A 21139-nucleotide genomic window follows, 5' to 3' on the forward strand; every position below is an offset into this window, starting at 1 on the left:
CTTCTCTAGAACTTAATTCTTCTTCCTTTAACGGTAATGTTTCCTCTTATCTCACCATATCAATATATCGCATAAATGTCATGTAATGATATTGCATTGGCTGGTGCTCTTAACAAATGCTTTTCATCTTTCATTAAATAAGTACTAACAAGAACTGCAATAACCACAGTGCCATAATCATTATTAAAATGCAACCATTTCTGATGCCGGTGATTAAGCTGCTTGATGATAATCTACGCTTTTACCCTCGTAATTCTTCAGAAAGGGTCCCTGGAATATATCTTAAAATGAATTAAATAGGCTTTACTTGCCGTAAGATCCCATTAGCTAGTGGTACACCATCATTTCAAATAGAGAGGTTGACAGTCATTTATTTCAATGATAAAACCCTGGACAAGATATTACAGGCATACTTCAAGAAAAGTCTTGAAACATTGGATATCAGTTAATTGTATTGCATAATATTAATGTACATAATAAAACAATGAATATTCTACATGACAAACTCATTTCTTTTGGATGAATTTTTAGAGACAAGGGGCCTGTTGCATATAACTTTTTACCTTAGAAAACTCTGGTAAAAACTGAAAACTAAGGTTAGTCTGATTTCTGCCATTGACTTTAACACAGGGCAAAAACTCCGGTAAAAATAACCCGAGTTTTCTCAAGTAAAAAGCTTTATGCAATGGGCTCAAGGTTTCATCTGCCCAGCCACGATATGTACATGTACCAACCTGATATTTCTCTCCTGTAAGCAAAGCTGATAGGGGTATGCGGTCTGATTACTGTCCCTCTCCTTTCATCATCATCTTCTCCTTTGAAATGGACTTTCTCATAAGCCTCAAGGTATCTGAGAAAGAAAAACAATAAAAGAAATTAAGAGTTATCAAAATTTAAATCATATTTATCAAAACGATACAAGAGGTAAACTTTTCAGTTGGCCTTCCACAAGTTGAATATTCTCTGATTTATAAATTATAGCTGAAGCATTTTAGTCCAGATTCTGCAGAACGTGTTACATGTATGTACTGTAGGGGGAGGAGGCAGAGCTGGGGTCAAACATACCTTGCCTTCTCTTATACCCTTTTTACACAGGCTAAAATTTCCTTAACCCCGTACTATAGGTGGGGCTAAATGGCCATTTAGCCCCACTTATAGTACGGGGTTAAGCTAAGCCCACTTTCTTTTTACACAGCATTTTTGCAAAGTGGGCTAACCCCACCTTTAGTACGGGATTATTTGGCCCTGCAAAAAAGCAGGGTTATCCCAGCAATTGCGGTGCTAAGAGCGATAGTACGGGGTTAAGATTGCTAGTGTAAAACGAAAGTGGGCTAAGCTTAACCCTGTACTATATGTAGGTGGGGCTATATAGCAATTTAGCCCCACCTATAGTACGGGGTTAAGGAAATTTTAGCATGTGTAAAAAAGTGTACGAGTGAAGTACTTGTACTACCAATGATCGACAAAAACCGCTAGTCCGGGTTAGCGAGTTTCGTGTGTAAAAAGCAAGCATTCCTTATCCGGGTTAGCAATAACAATTTGGCATGTGTGAAAAGGAAAAAAAATAGTACGGGGTTAAGGATAGTACGGGGTTAGCGATAGTCCGGGGTTAAGAAAATCCTGTGTAAAAAGGGTATTAATATACAGTTGTAGCATGCAAAGTTCACGTTGCAAACTATGCAAAGTATCTTCACTTGCAAGTGCGTTAATTTAAATCACAAGACTGAAAATGAAGGTTTAATATTGAAAAAGAAACATGTGGATTGCAGAACATAGTAGTAGCACACACAGAAATACTGGGAGATGAGAAAGCGGTAACTACATGTAAGAAATGGAAATCAGTTTGATGAATGAGTCTAATACTGTCGCACCCTACACGCTCAATGCAGGCTAAATTGAGTAAATTCACGATCAATCAATAAAATGCTATTTGAGACTGAGGAAGGTCAATTCCACACAAAAGGCCATAAAGGTGTTGACTCAAAGGAAAGCTAACCACCCATACATACAATCAATCTACAAACATACAGTGGCCACCTCGTAGGGGTACCAATGATTGCTGTTGAGTGCAGAAGAGCAGTTTGGCCAAGATTTTAAACACAATCAAGCACTTGTGCTAACTTTATTACAATCCTTTATTAAATCAATTTTTACATGAACGCAAAATATATATCAGGATGACAAATATTTGTAATAAAAATAAGACTGCGGTACAGTTACAAGGTTTTTAAAGTCAATGCATGGTAGACCTTGGAAGTTGGAACATGTAGTTTGGTCAGTTGAGACAAGTCAAGGATAATTTTTGCAAGGAAAATAATCACTAGTTTAAATACATGGTTATTTCTTTTTAAGTGTGGTCCAAATGGTGTATTCAAATAGGTGGGTCTTCATTTTCCTTGGTTACCATAGCTCAATATAAAGATCCTAGTTCAACAAGCTCACATGGATATCAATCCAACACGGATAATCTCCATCAGCCACCTGCACTAACCACTACTGTACCTTCTGGGATGTGGATGGCAGGCAAAGGGCAGGAGTTTAATAAATGAATCGAAAAGATGGTCGTTCCTGTCTCATTGTTTCAGTACTAAACTACATGTATGACAATAAGTGGTTTCAGATCGCCTCGAAGTTCGTCAGTTCCAGGTATTCTCTGATTGGAAAATTTACCCCAATCAGAAAATACCAGGTATTTTGGTAATGTGAAAGCAAACTACGCGTTATTTCCCTGAAAGAAAATACCCGCTAAATAGTAGGTACTCAGCAAAATTACAAGAACTTTCGCGGGGATTTTTTCCAAGGTCGCAGGTATTTTGGCAATGTGAAAGCAATTTACAGGAACTTTTAGCCCAGCGTGTCGTTGGGCGCGGAAGCCGAGGGTGGCTGCTTGGCTAGTGATATTTTAATCTGGCGCCTTGCCTGCTTATCAGACCATATACTGCGCATGCTCGTAACTTCAGGAACTTATCCCGAATGGTATGTTTCGGGGCGGTGTGAATGCAGGAATAATTAATGGGTATTTTTTAGCCTAAAAAAGTTCTCGTAATTTAACGGGGATTCTTGTGATCGAGAAGGTTTGAAACCACCTATTGATATGATAGTCTAGACATGTAGGCAGCAGGCATACATGAAGCTTCAGCTACAGAGTTTTATCTCTGTATTCATTGGAGCAGCATGTTAGTTTGTTTACATTCTTTGAATGTGTCCTGCTTTAGATAGAGCACTGCAGATTTGTTTACAATCCTCATAGAAATGTATGTCTGGACATTGGGGTCACAGACAGGGGTCATAAAGGAAACATGCTCTATTGTTGGGTATTCAGTATACAGGGAATAATTTTATTATACCAATTTGAATAGCATTTTTAGTCATAAGAGAAAAGCTCTCAACTATTTAATGTACAGTCCTTTGTAAACATATACTATACAAAAGACTATATGCGTAGCAGTCTTTAAAAAATGTGGAGCAAATTGCGATGGGATACCAGGAAAATTATTCCCTGGTATGATGATAATCAGCAAAGTTCAATAAAGGTGTTTTGATACATGAAGTGTTACAACTGGGTCAAATACCAACTGCGAATGTGTTTAGCCTTGAAATCATGTTTGCAGCTTGGAAGAGCCCTTCCATTTCCAGATTATATTGTACCTGATAACTTATTCAGTGCATTCAGATTTACGACTGCCTGAAACTTCTGGTAATGTTTAAAGGGATGGTCCGGGCTGAAAATACTTCTATCTGAATAAATAGAGTAAAAAAAGCAAAATGCTGAAAATTTCATCAAAATCGGATTACAAATAACAAAGTTATTGAATTTTGAGTTTATCAATATTTTGTGAACTGTTTCACTGGAATAATGCAAATCTTTAAAATTCAATAACTTTATTATTTGTTATCCAATTTTGATCAAATTTTCAGCATTTTGCTCTGTAAATTTTACTCTGTTTATTGAGATATAAATCTTTCCAGCCCGGACTGTCCCTTTAAAAGTGCTTATAGCCATAGGCTCTATAATATTTGTTAGGGATATCATGAATAGTTTCCTTCACACTAGTAAAACGCGAGATACAAGCGCAAAAATGGAGGCTGTCTTTCTCTCATCCACTGCCACTTGTCCTTGAGAGTATGATCTATTCCATCATTGATGGTACTTGTAGTGTCATTGTGATGAGGTGTTCTCTATTATTGTAATCAAGCACAATACAGGATCAATGCGGTGAGCGAAGGAGACAAGAATAGCTTTGAAAATAACCTCAGCAATAACCTCTGTGTTGTGGAATGGTGGAGACTGCACAAAAGATTGCTATCGTGTAACATTCACCCTTACAAAGGATGACATTGAGACACTGGTACGAGTGCAAATGGGGTCATTCATGCAAAATGTTAGTCCAAGTCATACAAAGTTTCATGCAATTTGTTTGGAAGAACATTTTGCATTCATGGTAGTCTGGAACCCCCCCCCAAAAAAAAAAAAATTGCGTATGCCTCTTAAAAACATTTAAAAAAAAGAAATGTGTCCCTAGATTCAAATTTGATCAAGTTCTATCCAAGTTATATCTCTATGCACCGATTCCAATTCTCATCAGTGTTTAATATAGGCCGACAGTAGGCCTATCTTTTAGTCTTTTGTGAAGCTTCCTGTCTGAAGGTAAAATACCAACAAATTTGCAGTAATGTTTTGTCTAGATGGATATTAAGTTGACCTCAAACTGACCTGAAGAAAAGGAAGGGTCCATGAATTCTCCCAAAAGGGGATGGATGGTCATAAAAAAACTGTGCCTGACCTCAAGAAAATGAGCAAATTTACAATAGAGTTTGGCTGCATTTACATGTAGATTCTGATTCATGTCAGGGGGGGGTGGGTAGACCTTGTAAAACAACTTTTATGTGAAAGATGTAAAAGATTTTGTGATTTTACACTACATGTACATCCACTTTGATCAGTTTAGTATCAGTTGCCAAATCAACATAAGATAGCTACATATTTTTCTGCGTTTTGATATGAAAAAGACATCTAAAGCATGGAATGGGCAAAAAATTCAGCAAATTAGGGCTTAATCATTGCCTATATTACTTTCTGATATCCAATCACTAAAGATAAGTGCTCAATGGACCCCTTTTTTAATGAAAAGTAAAAACATTATATGGGAAGAGGGCATTTTACATCTAAAATCAATAGATGAAACCTATAATAAAGTCGGGGGGGGGGGGTACCATGGGGCTTCGGGGCTAGTTTGTCCCCAAAATGTTTAAAAGAACCCTGGAAACTAAAGAGGAGCCCTGGAAACCCCCATTCATTGCAAAGTTAAAGCTTATGTTGCAGATTTAGGCAGTAAAAGTTGTAAAAAGTAGCCCCCGAAAAAAGAAAAAAAATATGCTTTGGGTTTGTTTTGGGTATAAAGTGATCACAAATTCCCCAAAGTTTCATCACTATTTCCATTCATTTCTAAAAGCATGGAGCTAAGGTAGGCCTACATATAGGCAAATGTCCTAACCTAAAAAGGTTGCTGTGTAGAAATTGACATGAAATTTTTAGAACTGTTTTTGTGGATGTACACTGATTTTTCATAATATAAATAACTAAAATTTATTTAAGTGAAGAACTTGGCATCCTCACCAAAATACAGAAAACTTTTTTTTCAAGCTACAAAGCCATTTTTCCTCAAGTATGGAAAGGGATGTTGTGACCTAAAATGCAATCATTTAACTTGTAAGATAATTTCAAGAGTATTTTTCAAAAGAAAATTAAATCATTAACTAGAGTGGGCACTGAATAAGGCCTATGCCTTTATTATTTATATTTATATAAACTTCATATTTTCACTAATGATACTAAACAGATAGCGCCAAGGGCCTATACGTGTGTCAGAACCACCTTTGCATGTCAGAGAAGTTCATGAAATATTATTTTAGATGACACTCCAATAAAAGTCACATTATTTGACCTTTACCAAAGATTTACATGTAGACAGGCTTTCGATACCCTTATCCTAAGATTCTATTGACAATGGAATAACACAAACTGAGAAAAAAAATGACTGAATAAAGATTGCAAAAAATTATGACCATTTCATAACAGATTTATTTCTGACTGTAGATGTACAATATTCACTAAGCCTCCTTTCGGTTAAAATTTGTAATAATGAGTCCTTTTCAGCACATTGTCTGTGCAATAATTGACTGCACCTTGATTGAAAGTGGAAGCATTTCATTGGAACCGCCTTTGCATGTCAGAGGGTTCGTGAAATATGTAGGGCAAGCTTTCTAAACAGGGTTTTTAGTGATCCATTGTGACTCTAAAATAGGATACAGCACCTGATGTTACTGTACAAAATACCCTGCATACATTCAGCGCACAGCAGCTAAGGGGCAAGTTTACATGGAATCTACACTGAAAGAAACCTTGTACAAATGCAATGTACAAGCTGTGTGTGATTTGTACCAGGCATGGCTATGCCATACAGCTCGCATGCCAGTGTGTGTTTATGAGTGTTGTGCACAAAGAAATACCATGATAGTTTATCACACACACTTTTCAACTGGAGCATGTACTGTACAGTGCTATACTTGTACACATACACACAAACCTTTGTCTGCCTCAGCCAGCACAGCAAGCCTAGCCTATTACATGCACAAAGCGCACAGAAACATAATTCTCTTCGGTGCCCCATACAATACACATATAATGCTTCAAACAAGATTGTTTATATTGTGAACATAACTGCTCTATGCCCAATACATTTAGCTCAATCATCTCTCTCTTTTGCCCTTTATGCTTTTCCGACCTGTGGATTGTAACTCGCTTTGATCTGAAATAACTTCTCTTTCTCGCACTCGCTCTGTTCCAACAAAATCTCCATAACTGTTCCACTCCCTTTCCCAGCCCAAGAAGCATGAAAAGGGTAGAATTTATCGAAAAACAAATTAATTATTGAAAGGAATTGGTACAGTACTTGCATCACAAACTATTCTATGACTATGTTTGAAATATTCAGGCAAACACAGCATACAGCATTAGAGAAATATATTACAGCAGATTATGTTTCAAACAAGTTATATTTACCATATTGTCTATTAATCTTACACCGGAGGCTTACATGTACAAATAGTACAATGCATTGTGGTTGTTGGATTTGAGGATTTTATTTTTTCCTTCAATCTTCCAGCGGTGTTGGAAATCATAAAATTAGTACAAAATGAATTTTTAGAAAATATGACAAGCAAATTTTGTGTATGAAATAAATTCTGAGAGAACAAGGCATAGGCCTATTTAAATTATAACTCTAACTTATATATGTTTGTTTCTGCCTCATTGATCAACTTATCAATTTTTTCAATTCATATTTCTTAGATTTTCCCTGGTACACTGTATAGCTATGAGGTTTAATAAGTACAGGGGCCATTGCAGAAAGAATTGCAAGCAATCGTAACTCCGAAAATCATTCACAACTCTTAGAATCATTTGCAACTCTAGAAATCATGCGCAACTCTAGAAATCATGCGCAACTCTAAAAATCATGCGCAACTTGATTTTCAACCAATCAACAACGCACATTCAGGACTTGCAATTGATTTTTTGGCTTGCGTTTAAATGCAACTCTTGCTGCAACGGGCCCCGGGAAAATCATGTACTGTAACTGATTCAATATCAAATTTTGTTTTAAATACTTGTATGATCATGATTATTGTACTCGGCTACATGTTAAGTCTGCTTAACTTGTAGGCCTATTCATTTTAACTGATTTTGCAGTCTTCAGAATGTTTTTCAATTCTTATTTTCTTGTTCCAATGATTGTACTGGTCTACAACTACATTTGCTGAGTAAGAACAAACTTGGAATTTTATTGGGTTGTCTGTCACATCAGTCGTCCGCATGTGCATGTTTATGTTAGTCACAATGCACAACATTCACTATGATGGCCAAGAATAGGCCTAAACAATTTCAAATTTATAAGATTTTCATGTTGGGTCTATTTGCTAGCAATCAACAATAATTATTGCTCAATTACCCTTTTTACACAGGGTTTTCTTAGCCCCGACTATCGCTAACCCCGTACTACTTTTTTTTTCGTTTTCACACATGCCAAATTGTTATTGCTAACCCCTGATAAGGAATGCTTGCTTTTCACACATGAAACTCGCTAACCCCGGACTAGTGGTAGCTCACAAGCGTTGATGAGGAAAGTATTAAAACACGAATTCCAACTCGCTGCCTTATGGCGCACACTTTTTCTCATCGTCGTGTTCGCTGTTCATGAATATTCATTATGCTTACCTCTGATTGGACAACAGGGCCGGCTCTATTGCGGGGCATGAATGGGAGCGCTTAGCCCACTTTCGTTTTACACTAGCAATCTTAACCCAGTACTATCGCTCTTAGCACCGCAATTGCTGGGATAACCCTGCTTTTTTGCAGGGCCAAATAATCCTGTATTATAGGTGGGGTTATCCCCTTTGCAAAAATGCTGTGTAAAAAGAAAGTGGGCTAAGCTAACCCCGTACTACAGGTAGGGCTAAATAGCAATTTAGCCCCACCTGTAGTACGGGGTTAAGAAAATTACATGTGTAGCGTGTGTAAAAAGGGTAAATGATGTTATTCAAGTTGATACCTTAGAGAAAATACATCCCAACAAAGTTCATGTCAGATAAAAAAAATCAATAAGAATGAAATATTGTTTAGATCAATTTTAACTTCATTAGTAACATTATGTGTACATGATGGTAGTTCAGTAGCATATTCCTACACAGCTGTTGTCTATTCTTGAGATGTTGACAAAAGGGAAACATGAAAACTAACTTGCTTAGTGTAGTACATGGAATTCTTTAATTCCCATGGGGAACAAAATACCTTGTTCATGACAAGCAAGGGGTTATTAAGGTGTGGGCGAGTGGCAGAGAATATCCTCACCCCCACCCCACCCCACCCCCCCCTTCCTCATGTTGCCCTGCAATGCAAAGCTAGCCTTCATCAGTGGAAAAAGGCCATACATGTATCTCACCAACAGAAACATCATGAGAATTTATAGAAAGTACTTGTAGGTCTCCATCTTGGTGATAAGAAGACAATGGTTTGCAGTGTGACCAAGAAACTTGCAGGAGACAAATAATTAAAAAATATTTTGAATTCAAGCCAGCTGTCAATCAATTTTCTTGGAAGTTAGGAGACATATTCTAGGTCTCAGTTCAGCTGCAACTTGCAACAATGTGTAACAATGTCTTCTGTGATGTCACCAAAAGTAAATAGTCTCTATAACTGACACCGACAGAGAACTCGCATAGATGTGGTTTGTTTTAGCCTATATATGGCACGTATCATTCAGTAGTGACTGAATAAGTAGTGAATATTTGTGCCAGAGAATCTCATAGTCTTCAAACAGTCTCCAAAAAGAAAAAAAATTCTTCCAACTACATAGATACCGGTACTCTATAATTTCCAAGAGATGTCTGTCATGTCTCTGCAACAACATCTGGAATTGCAAACTATTTATTAGTAGTCATAAAGTTTAAGTAGTGAGATACTTCATGTAAACATGTAGGCCTATGCTATGCCCATAAAGATCAAAATACAGGGATTGAAAAATCATAAAATAATGCGAGTGAGGTTCGCTGCCCAGTTCATGATCACAAAATTAACACAGAAATACATTGTTTTGAATCCTGACTGCTACAGTGCCAGTCACCTGATCCTGTTAGAAGTAACCATGGCAACGGAACAGTGCAAAAACCACTGGACAAACTTGCAGAATCAGGAACATGATGAGTGCAGTCTGGGCCTCAGAGCATCAATCATATTTCACAGAAAAAGAATTGTGAAGAAAAAAAAATCATCGAAAGAGGGAAAAAGGATACATGTAGGGTGCATGTAGGCATGCAGCATAGACATTGCACTGTACATGCGTATATTTTAAGGAGGTTACAAGTCCAAAATATTTATTTAAAACTTGACCTTGTGACATTGGAGCTACACCTAATTTTGTCCACAAGTAGTCAGTCTACTCTTACTGTACATTTATGTACAAAGCCTGCAGTTATCATCTCTTATCTGGAATAGAATTGGATTTGGAGTCTGTGCAGATTTTTATCTATGGGATTAGAAATGCCCTTTTAAAAACAGCCCAAAAAAATGAGTAATAAATAAGGCCAGAAATGCATGAGATGGACAAAAGATGTTTGGAAACTCATTTTTACTTCAATAACTTCAATTTTTTTTTTTTTTTTTGGGGGGGGGCCAGAGAAAATTTATGCACCACATCAAGTATACAGCCATAGGCTAAAATGTTTTGGGGCTATTGTGGCTGTGAAAAATACAGTAACATGTTTTGAAACCATCCCAGAAAACAGATGAGACAACCATGTGTATATGCATCATACAGTACACACCAATGATTGCTGTTACGTTCTTATTTGTTTCAAATCTTACTGAAGGCACAGAAATAAGCAGAATATTTTTTAAATGTCTAAAATAAATCTTGGAACAGTGACATTACAAACTACAAATAGACAAGTGCTTTCAAAGAGAGAGGGACATTTATCACAACTCTCGATACAAAGCAAATGTCTAGTGTGCAACAAAAATTGTCAGCACAAATCTGTCAATGTACATAAACTTGGAATGTACAGTACTGGATTTGTGGCCTTTAGCTGTTTCCCTATTTTTAGCCAATATTTCAAACACGAGGCCTGGTCAGAAGGGCAATATGAAATTGGCAAATCTTTTAGCTTTACGTTCATCCATCATGGTAAAAATGGCCAACAGATGTTCATAAAAGATGTTTAAATTGAAAACATGTTATCAATTTACAAACTGAATCTAAAACATGATGTAAAATAAAAAAGAGAATAACTGCCTATTTGATTTTTTTTCTCTTTCAGTCTTGGTAGTACATGTACATGTAGGACTTTTTTTTCTCCTTCAACCTCCTCAAAAACAATCAAATCATTGCAAGTTCATTATATTGCCTTTTTAATATCACTCACTGTAAAAACAGGATTGCGATGTCAGAAAGTGATTGATAACATACATTTTCCAACCCTGATTTTCACCAAATATATAAATGATGAATTATTCTATTTTTTGAGATGTCTGTCAAGTTCAACTGTAATTGTAAACAACTTGACCTTTTGGATATAGACCCAGAAATGGGTATTTTAAACAAGCCATTTAGAATCTCGACACAATGAAAGTATTTGGTAGAAATATTTCCCTTGAGGCCAATGAGTTAAAAAGTTGCAATACAGTCAATGTAATGTACTTTAGAAATTAGACAGAACTGTAAAATATATTTGTGGATTCATGTGTACTGTACAGAAAATAGGAGAAAATAAATACATGTGTACCGGGATTGTAATAATCATTGAATGAACTTAAACATGCATCGTTATTGTCTAAAAAAATTATAATTAATCACAGGGCTTGGATGGAAATTAATCCAAGGTCATCCAAGGTCAGAGCCTGAGATTCCATTTTTCATTTCTCTCACTGCCCGCTTTCACTAGCCTTGCATATTTGTTTGTGCTTTTGCATTTTCTCCATTAGTCAGTGCTGTAATCTAAAAAAAGTACCCTATTGAAAAGTGGCCTTGCCCCTACAATGTAAAAATAATGAAATTTTAAGGCATGTCATAGATAAGAATGGGATGTCCAATCCAGGTAACATAACTTAATAAAATTGTCTTTATTTCCTCCATTATATAGGTGATATACTTGAATAGTAATAAAAAGTATAATAGAAAATGGGGGTCTCATTCATGGCACATACGGTAAATATCATACTGTACATGTACATCTATACCCCCCCTGGGGTTTAGGGTTAAGTTAAGGGTAGGGTATACATGTAGTGTTACATGTACATCCAGGATCGGCTCAATTAGTGTGTGGAATTTACAGCGAAGCAATTGTCGCCAGAGCAAATGTCATGGAAGCTAGTTTCAAGATGACACAGGGTTTTTTTTAATGTTTGATTTTCTGTTTCTCTTTTTCCTATATTATTTTTTTCAAATATTTTTTGCAACCCAACAGTGCCTGTCAAATTTAGTATAACCACACGGTGACACATACATACAATAATAATAATGCAGTTCTTGTATATAGCGCATATCACATTATTACCGTGTTTACACAGTGACACGGCTCGGGTTTCGACACGCGAGCCGTGCTCAACACGGCAATTTTATGCTGTGTAAACGCGATCAGTGTGATCCGCGAGCGTGTCGAACACGGCTTTTTTCGATCTGCCAAAATCGTAGGTTTCAAACCCGCGAGCCGAGTCAGACTCGGCAATTTTTTTCGTGTGTAAACAGAAAGCCGTGTCGAACTCTCTTGACCTAGGTCACTGCGCGCGCTTTCACTTTTGGCATTGTTGTTGTTCGCACGGACAAGATTCGATTCCGGCGGTGAATTTCCCGCGTTTAATTTGCGACGTCATAATTCTTCTTCCGTTCGAGATCTGCGAGCCGTGTTGAACTCGCCTTTTTATATGTACGTATAAACGCGATCTCTGATCCCTTCTTCGCAGTGTTCAACCCGGCTCGCGGATTCAACACGCGAGCCGAGTCAATGTGTAAACACGGTAATAGTCATAACTTCCCTATGCATTTCCAAAGGACTTGGATATTATTACCCTGGCTTTAACCCCGCAGCCTTTTACAGCACGGTGGTATGTACATGTAAATCCATTATTTGTTTTCAAAAGTTTAGAACCACATTAAAAGTTTCAAACCCTTCAAAGATCATCAATGAAGGCAGTCAGGGCAGGCAAAAATATCTCTTAATAAGATACATGTAATACATAAAAAGGCCTTTGATACTGACAATAATAAAATAAAAATGCTCAAGAGATATAATTCTGTTTGGCGTATAAACATTTAAATTTTATATATTCTTTTATTAATGAGCATCGTTAAAACCAATCGAGAAAATGTACCGTAGCATTCACCAAGCATTTTATCTTTCAAGTTCAAAAGTTCATGGGGGGAATAAAGCAATTGGTTGACCATAATTCATCATGTACTATGAAGGACAACTACTGTTCATATGTGCATGTGTTTTCAAATGATACAACAAAAGACCAGTTTAAAGGAGTGAGGCCTATAAGATCTTCCATTTGCTTTGTTACTCATCATCCTTTTGTTATCTTTTTCCTCATTCTTTGTCTAGGAGCCCCCTAGATAGGGCCCAGCAAGGCAGCCTTCACTGTGCTGTGAAATGGGTCAGGGGTTCTTTTGTTATCAGCAGGGCCTATTATTCTCTCAGTCAGTATGCAAGTATGGAAGATTCTCCTTCAGTTTTAGCATGGACCTGAAACAAATGGTTTTAGGAAGGCACGGAGTGTAATGCCGCAATGCAGCTGACACATTAACATGCATGAATAGCAGTATCCAGTGAAATAAAAACAATAGATATGTAAAATTTTAAAATATCAATTAATCAGAACTTGAGAAGTCCAACAAAAGTGAGAACTTTGTTGGTTTAGATGAAGCAATTTAGGAAGAAAGAAGGTAACAAATTAATTTGTAAATTTTCAATTTGAAATACAAAAGCTTACATGTATACATGTAGATAATGTGTATGTAAGAAGTACATTTAAAAAGACACATTGGAAATTATGTTTAATACACAGATGTAACTTCCAAAATCCCAATCAACAGATTACTATAAACCACAGAACAAAGATATGCTAAAAAACGTTACCAAGAATGACATGACTTCATGTTCGATTATTTTCTTTCTTTTATTTTAAAATTTTTAGTCAAGAAAATGAGCATAAAAGCAAAAAAAAAGGTCTATGGCTCATTATCTGATGTCGGGTTTTAAGTTGTAGTTAAAGTATGGATAGCCAATTGTGACAAATCACTAACAGTAAAGATATATTTCAGCTCATTTTACTCTCAAATCATTCTCAATTGTCTATGAAACTTTAATGAATAAGTACATTGTCTTCACCATTGAATCAGGAAAAAGTGCAGTAATAGTAAACATAAGAAACATACAATGTACATGTTATCAAAACTTAAAACACTTTTTGTTTCCCATATTTTAGCACAGAGTTCAACCATGGCCTAAGTTAAATCTAACTTCAGATTACGGGCCTGATATTGCGAGAGTTCACCTTGGATATTGGCAAGAAAGATTTTTAAGACTCATAACAATTTTTCTTTTCTTTCCTTTTACAAAGAGACAAGAGTGTGAAGTTTTCAGAAGATGAGCTATTGTAGGAAAGAAATTAAAGAATATCGATCAGTTTACTAGTAGTTGACAATGAAATCAAATTGTTTCAAAGAAATAGCAGGATGATAGAAGATGGGGTTTGTTTCCCCCTCCCCCCCCAGAAATTTACAAAAAGCAGTTTCACAGGTTGAAAACAAAACTTCAATGATTCTGGGTTCATTTGAACATCAGCTTTAATTTTACAAGTTGCTAGTTTAATTCAACTTTCATATCATTCATTCATTCATACAGCCTTCATCAACAGAATAGAAAATCTTTGGCAATATCACAGCATTAAACAAAGGAAACTTGATAATTGATATGAACAAAATTACAAAAAGCCAAATTAAGGTACATGTACAGTAACATCTGAGCACTATGATATTTTTGAAACACTATCACTTTTAAATGAATTAATTAATCAACACATTGTGTCCCACAAATTCATTATTGCTTGAGTGTGGTGTCAATGCATGGATACACTGGTAACCATCAGGCAAACCTCAGGCAGCCAACTTAGCCAAGATCCTTATCTGTGTCTGTTACCAGGTGACAGTACAAGTGAGAGCTACAGTACAATGATGTGACTACATTCAATAATTGAAATGACAGCATGGACCATTGATAAACAAGCCAAAATACAGAAATTGCCCAACTTAAAGATCCATCACATTCGTCAATGTCATTTAAAAGTCAAGTCCACCTCAGAAAAATGTTGATTTGAATCAATAGAGAAAAATCAGACAAGCACAATGCTGAAAATTTCATCAAAATCGGATGTAAAATAAGAAAGTTATGACATTTCATAGTTTCGCTTATTTTTAACAAAATAGTTATATGAACGAGCCAGTTACATCCAAATAAGAGAGTTGATGACGTCACTCACTATTTCGTTTGGTTTTTATTGTTTGAATTATACGATATTTAAATTTTTACGAATTTGACAATTAGGACCTCCTTGCCTGAAGCACAAAATGTTAAAATAATGGAAATCCACGTGTTCAGGGAGGAATGAAACTTCATTTCACATGACAATGACGAGAAAATAAAAATATTTCATATTTCATATAATAAAATACAAAAGAAATAGTGAGTGATGTCATCAGTTCATCATTTGCATACCGACTGAGATGTGCATAACTGTTTTGTGAAATGAAGCGAAACTTTAAAATGCCATAACTTTCTTATTTACGATTTTGTTGAAATTTTCAGTGTTATGCTCGTTGAATTTGTCTCTTTTTATTCAAATCAAGTTTTTGTTGGGGTGGACTTGTCCTTTAGCAACATGCAGAAATGAGTAAAGAAAAAAATAATGTTTTTTTTTACATTCTATTCTAGCCATATATTTTTTTTACTTTTCAAGAAAATACGAAGCACACACTCTGACACTCAGCCCCTCATACGCAATAAAGCCAAACTTTTATTTTACAGTAATGCTGGAGGCCTATTACCATGACAAGAGTATTGATAATGTGATTATGGAGGTGTTCATTCTCTACTACATGTATCCAATTAATGAATTAGGCATCATTCTCATTTCCTCCTTGGTGCGATAAAGAAATAAAAATTCACACACAAGAAGACCAAGTGAAGATGTACATATAGAGCATTCACATTTAGTACACAAAACACACAATGTCTACATCTACATTTAGTAGATGTATGGTAAGGATCGTATTAACGAACACTTTACATGATTCAATCATATCAAACACAATATTCTCATAAAATTCACTAAACTTTCACTATGAATACACAAATACCTAAAAAATGCGTAAAAATTTTGCCCAAATCTTGTTTTTTTAAGAAATCAGCTTCCAGTCATACCTCTCTTTGCAAGTGAAATATTTCGGTCACTTGAAAATTGTACCACATTAGTAATTACAGATTGTGTGTTTTCTATGGGAAAAGTTGAAAAAAAAAAAAATCAGTGATGAGCTTTTACAATGTTTTATTACTTTCAGAATATAAAGACTTTGAAAATGTGTTTTTGACCATATTTTCATCATCTTTCCAATTATAAATCTAATCAAGTTTCATTTGGAAGGATGTTGTAAAGTTTTGACTGTATGAAATTATTTTCTGATGTGCATGATGCACACGTTCGGTAATATAAAGGCCAGTCAGTAATACAATCACTCACTGCATCTAGTCTCTTACCTAAGATAGTGTTGTCTAATGACATAGCCAATCTGACTGCAGCCAGGAGGAAACCCTAATACCTCGCTAACGATATCCCATTTATGTTCATTGGTTACCTGTAATAAACAAACAACAAATAAACAGTTATAAAACATAATAAATAAAAGTTCACAACTTCACACGAAAGATACAATAACAAAAGTAAACATGGTCAAAGTTCAAATAATCACACATATTACATGCCCACTGACATCTATCCCTTCTGGAGAGAAAATCAGCAGAAGAAAAAAGTGTGAAGTTTCAACACAAAAGCAAGAGTTCAAAATTTATATGAAAACAGGGACCGTGTGAAATTTTTATTCTGACCCAATATTAATATACATCAAATTGAAGAAAGATTATGAGATGACAACTAATGCAGAATTTGTTTTAGGTTTATTGATATTCATGTGCAACTGTCCATACCATTTTGGGCACAAAAATAATTTGAAACAAAACAAAAAAATTACCATCAAGAGAAGTAAGCTTGCTAAAATCTTAAATTGCTTAAACTTCAACAATATATGTCCCTCTCAGATTTGTCAAACTTGTATCCAGGTTCAATCTAGATAAATCTGCCTGTACTATGCATGAAAAAAAGTGAAATTGTTTTAAATTTGAATAATTATAATTTTAAATTCCCCAAAAATCACTTCACGACATGATAGAAAAACAAATAGAAAGAAAAAAGATTGAACAGATATCGAAAACCAGTTTTACATACATGTATATTTCAAATCCAAATTCTTTCTGTAAATTGGAGGTGACCAAAGCTAATCAAAAATGTTAATGTAGTGATTGTGGGTACTGTATCAGGAAGATTTGGTCACCAGTAGACCAACATTTTCTATGTGTTCCATTTATTTCTTAACTATTAAAAATGCCAAGGGAACAGAAGAAAATAAACAGGAAAAAGATGAACTCTCAAGTCTCTTTGAAACAAGAGCTAACAAAGGTGAAGTTCACCCCATAATAGTACATGAATATTCCTTGAGCAAACTGATGTCATATCCCCACTCATTATTTTCTTTATTTTATATCAAGTTATCTTCATTCAAATCTTGTTCTTTAAGAATGAAACAAATTAGACTGACAAATGATTTAATTCATTAGATTTAGATATTCATTGATTGAGCAGCACTGCCACTTACTTTACAATGTAACACTATAATTTGGGAGATGTATCATGTACAGATGTTTTAGCAGCTTAAATGAAAAAATTATTTCATCTAATCACATAAAAAAGGGAAAATGGGGACATGACATCTACAGCCCACCTAATGAATAGTCATGATGATGTCCAAATAACTGTTTTCACAAAATATTATGAAACTTAATCATTCAATAACATCTTTATTTGTAATAAGATTTTAATTAAATTTTCAGCATTTTGCTTTGTGAAATTTACTCTATTTAATTAGATAATTACTTTTAGCCCGGAGCATCCCCATATTTTAATCTCTTAATAGTGTCATCATGATTATCACTCCCCAAAACACAGTGCCAATCTTGTTTTGCCTTTATTTTGTTTGATGCCCACAATAAAAAGTGTAAATTATACAAAATGGACTTGACCTTGTCCTTGTACAAGAAGTTAAAATACATTATTTTTACTAGCATCAATTGAATAAGATTGCATAGCCTAGATCTATTCGATATGAAAAATTGACTTAGTCTGTGGTGACCTGGTCCTAGAAACTTTCATGAATTAAATGTTGATTGTTGTATTTTTTCTTGGGGGGGGGGTCTTTGCTCGTGTCGTAACCTCTGTTAATTAGACAAACATTCTCTATAGCTTCACTTCAGAGAATGAGCCATTCTCACTTAGAATTTTCATTTTCTCACTCATCTCTTCATCATTCCATTTCCAGCATCAACATTCACAAGTTGCATGCTCAAGCCAGTAGGTGATGCACTGACACTGTCCCAGGCCAGAGAACGCATTTCCCATACAAGAGCGCATTGTCAGTGGTCATTCTTTATCCTCACCTTCACAACTCCTCCGAGCGAAACAACTTTGGAATAGAGCAGGTACAAATCCAAGTCTCTGCCAGACACTTTGGGCATCCGGAACATAGCCGGCTGTACCCTGCGAACAAAAGGAAAGAAACACACGTGAGAATTATCGGTAAAAAACAATGCCCGCGACCCGAAATTCGGCCAGAATGAATGAAAGTATGTGAGCGAGTGAACGAACATGAAACACACGCAACTCACCCTTTTGTAGCATGATACTGTCGAAGTGCATGGAGAAATTCCCTTTTCTCCCGTTCGTAACTGAAAGGATCTTTGTCCAAAAACTTGGCCATGATTATCCTCCAGCTCTTCCCGTGCACCTTAAGCGAGTTTTTTCTAGTGTTAGGTCATCTGTTAATGAATTTCCTCAAGCTCCAAGTGGCGCATCAATTTAAATTTCAACAGAGAGCTCCGCAAAAAAATACAAGACTGCCGATTTTGTTGAGCACTCGTTTGTTCTCATGCGATTCCAATGGAGTTTACACAGCTTGAAATCTACTCAGTTTTGCACATTCATGTGCCGAAAATGTCTGATTATTAGTGCTTGAAAGGCGGACTGATCAACGCGCTGATTAATAATACGCCGACTTCCAAAATCGAACGAAGGATTTCGATGAAACGAATCTACTCAAAGTTCAACACCGTCGATAGAGTCGTCCACGAAATCTCGAACGCTAACAAAAAGGTCCGAAAAATACAGCGATCTCGATGAATGTACAATTCTGCAGTGACGCTCAATTCCCCTATAGGGGTGACGTCTATTGAACAATTGTCCTTCCCCCTATCCAAAATGGCGTCTTCCATAAGCCTAAAGACTGGTATCCGTTTTTTGCAATACGCTGATTAGACCGCCGCACAGTGTAATTGTCTTGTAGTGGTTACAATCTATCACGAGGCCAAATCGCTCATGCAAATTTTAACACGTAAAAGATTGAATTTGCATTTTCCATAAAAGGAGAGCGTATTTCTCTATTTTATTTTCGATAAATCAACTTATTCCAAGGTGACAGCGATTTTATAGGCCATGCCTGAAACATTTCACCGCATAAAAGTGGCTTTACCGTTGATTAATCTCCCGCTGAGTGATAGAAGCACAGTTTGCCGATATTTTGCCGACAAGGATTGTAAACTTTTTGGCAGTAGGAAATTGTCTCTGACCCTCGATCTCTGTAAAAAAGAGAGAAAATTGTCAAATATTTGTTTGACCTCATCCACTTTTAACCTTTTGCTCCCCATTTCTCCCACTATGGTGCAATCTTTGAAAACAATGATAATGATAATAATTTTTTTTTAATTAATACGAATCATCAATCAATTTATTTTGGAAGTAGGTTCAGCACTGGGCTATTTTTCAGAAAACTTATTGATCAATACTTGAATCAAATTGGGAGATATATATAAGTCTAAAATAAGTTTAACAGGGATTCTTTGACTATGTGCACATTTCTCAAATTTAAATATTTTTCAAAGTCAGATATTCTCACAGATAGGCCATTATCGTTACCATGGAAACTTAACAATGAAGTAAATGTAATTATAACTTGAAGGGCCTAGATTCTTCACCGGGGGCCAACATAAACGTGTGAAGTGACATGATTATCACATTTATTGGCAGCAATCAAGATGGGCTAGCCGCCGAGATGTTGTGGCGAGTTCAACTTGATGAGAAGACCCCTGTACTACGAAGAAAACAACAACACCGCGTGTGCGAAACACTCACTCCGATCCCACCCGAGATTGTTCCACATTGTGTGTGAGGGTAATCGAAGCATGTGAGTGTGTGTGTTAGGGGCTTCCCCCAAAACCCTTCTTCCAGTGCGATGACATCACACAACAACGTTTGAAAATCTTCGCACACTGGACGGAGTTTCCCCCAACAAGAATATAACCGCGGAGTAGTGCCTAACAGAAGAGAGAGAGAAAGAGTAATGCTTAGCCTACATATACTGTACTAGAACAGTAGACGCAACGCAGCTCATGGGATGCAGGCATATTGTGGCTCGCTATGTAATTTGTAACATTAGAAAAGTCCCTTTTCCCCATTTGCTATCTAAGCTCCCGAGGGGCACTCGGTTTATAAAATGAGAGACAGTAACACGATGTACTTTGCAATTATTACATAAGACGCTATTATAAGAATGCATGCATATATGTATGCATGACCGACACAGATTTCCAAACTGTACATCCATGGATGATGAAGTTATTATTTAGAATAATAATTACATGGTAAATCAGTATCTAAAAAATAATTATCGCCTATCTTAAAATAAGTCCATTACAAAATAGTGAATTGAGTCACTGACGTTAAGCAAATGGCAAAAACTCGACTAAAAATCTGACCGAAAAAATGAAAGGGTTCAAGCCCCCCCCCCCCTCTACTTTGACATTATCATGAGAATACCATGAGATTATCTCACTGGAGTCTCTTTATGAACTATCATAATAAAAATGATATTTCTGTAAATCTGTAACTGGTTCATAGTCTAAGGACTATAACAGTGATATGTATAATATTCTTCTTGTACGGTGTGTTAAAAAAATAAGTTTACTGTATTTAAAAAATCGATGAAATAAATCTTACCTTCAAAAAAGGAATCGGACTCACTGCTGCCGAGCGCACATACAAAGTTGTTGATTTTGACTACACATCAAATCAAAACAAATATATCGTCCTGTTGGTGTCATGAATATTTAGGATTTTAATCTACTTTGGTATATATATCCTGGCTGATTG

General features: G+C 35.9%; 1 protein-coding gene across 1 annotated transcript in view; it reads right to left on the reverse strand.

Annotated features, from left to right (window-relative positions):
• Window positions 1-19163, reverse strand: part of LOC121406383 (AT-rich interactive domain-containing protein 2-like) — a 42168-nt gene extending 23005 nt beyond the window's left edge. The window contains 4 exon segments of the mRNA XM_041597424.1: window positions 735-850; window positions 16366-16463; window positions 18376-18475; window positions 18604-19163. Coding sequence (XP_041453358.1) covers window positions 735-850; window positions 16366-16463; window positions 18376-18475; window positions 18604-18695 — 406 coding nt within the window. The 5' untranslated portion in view covers window positions 18696-19163.
• Window positions 19164-21139: the final 1976 nt, after the last annotated feature.

Source organism: Lytechinus variegatus, chromosome 19 (assembly GCF_018143015.1).
Source record: "Lytechinus variegatus isolate NC3 chromosome 19, Lvar_3.0, whole genome shotgun sequence".
NCBI lineage: Eukaryota > Metazoa > Echinodermata > Echinoidea > Temnopleuroida > Toxopneustidae > Lytechinus > Lytechinus variegatus.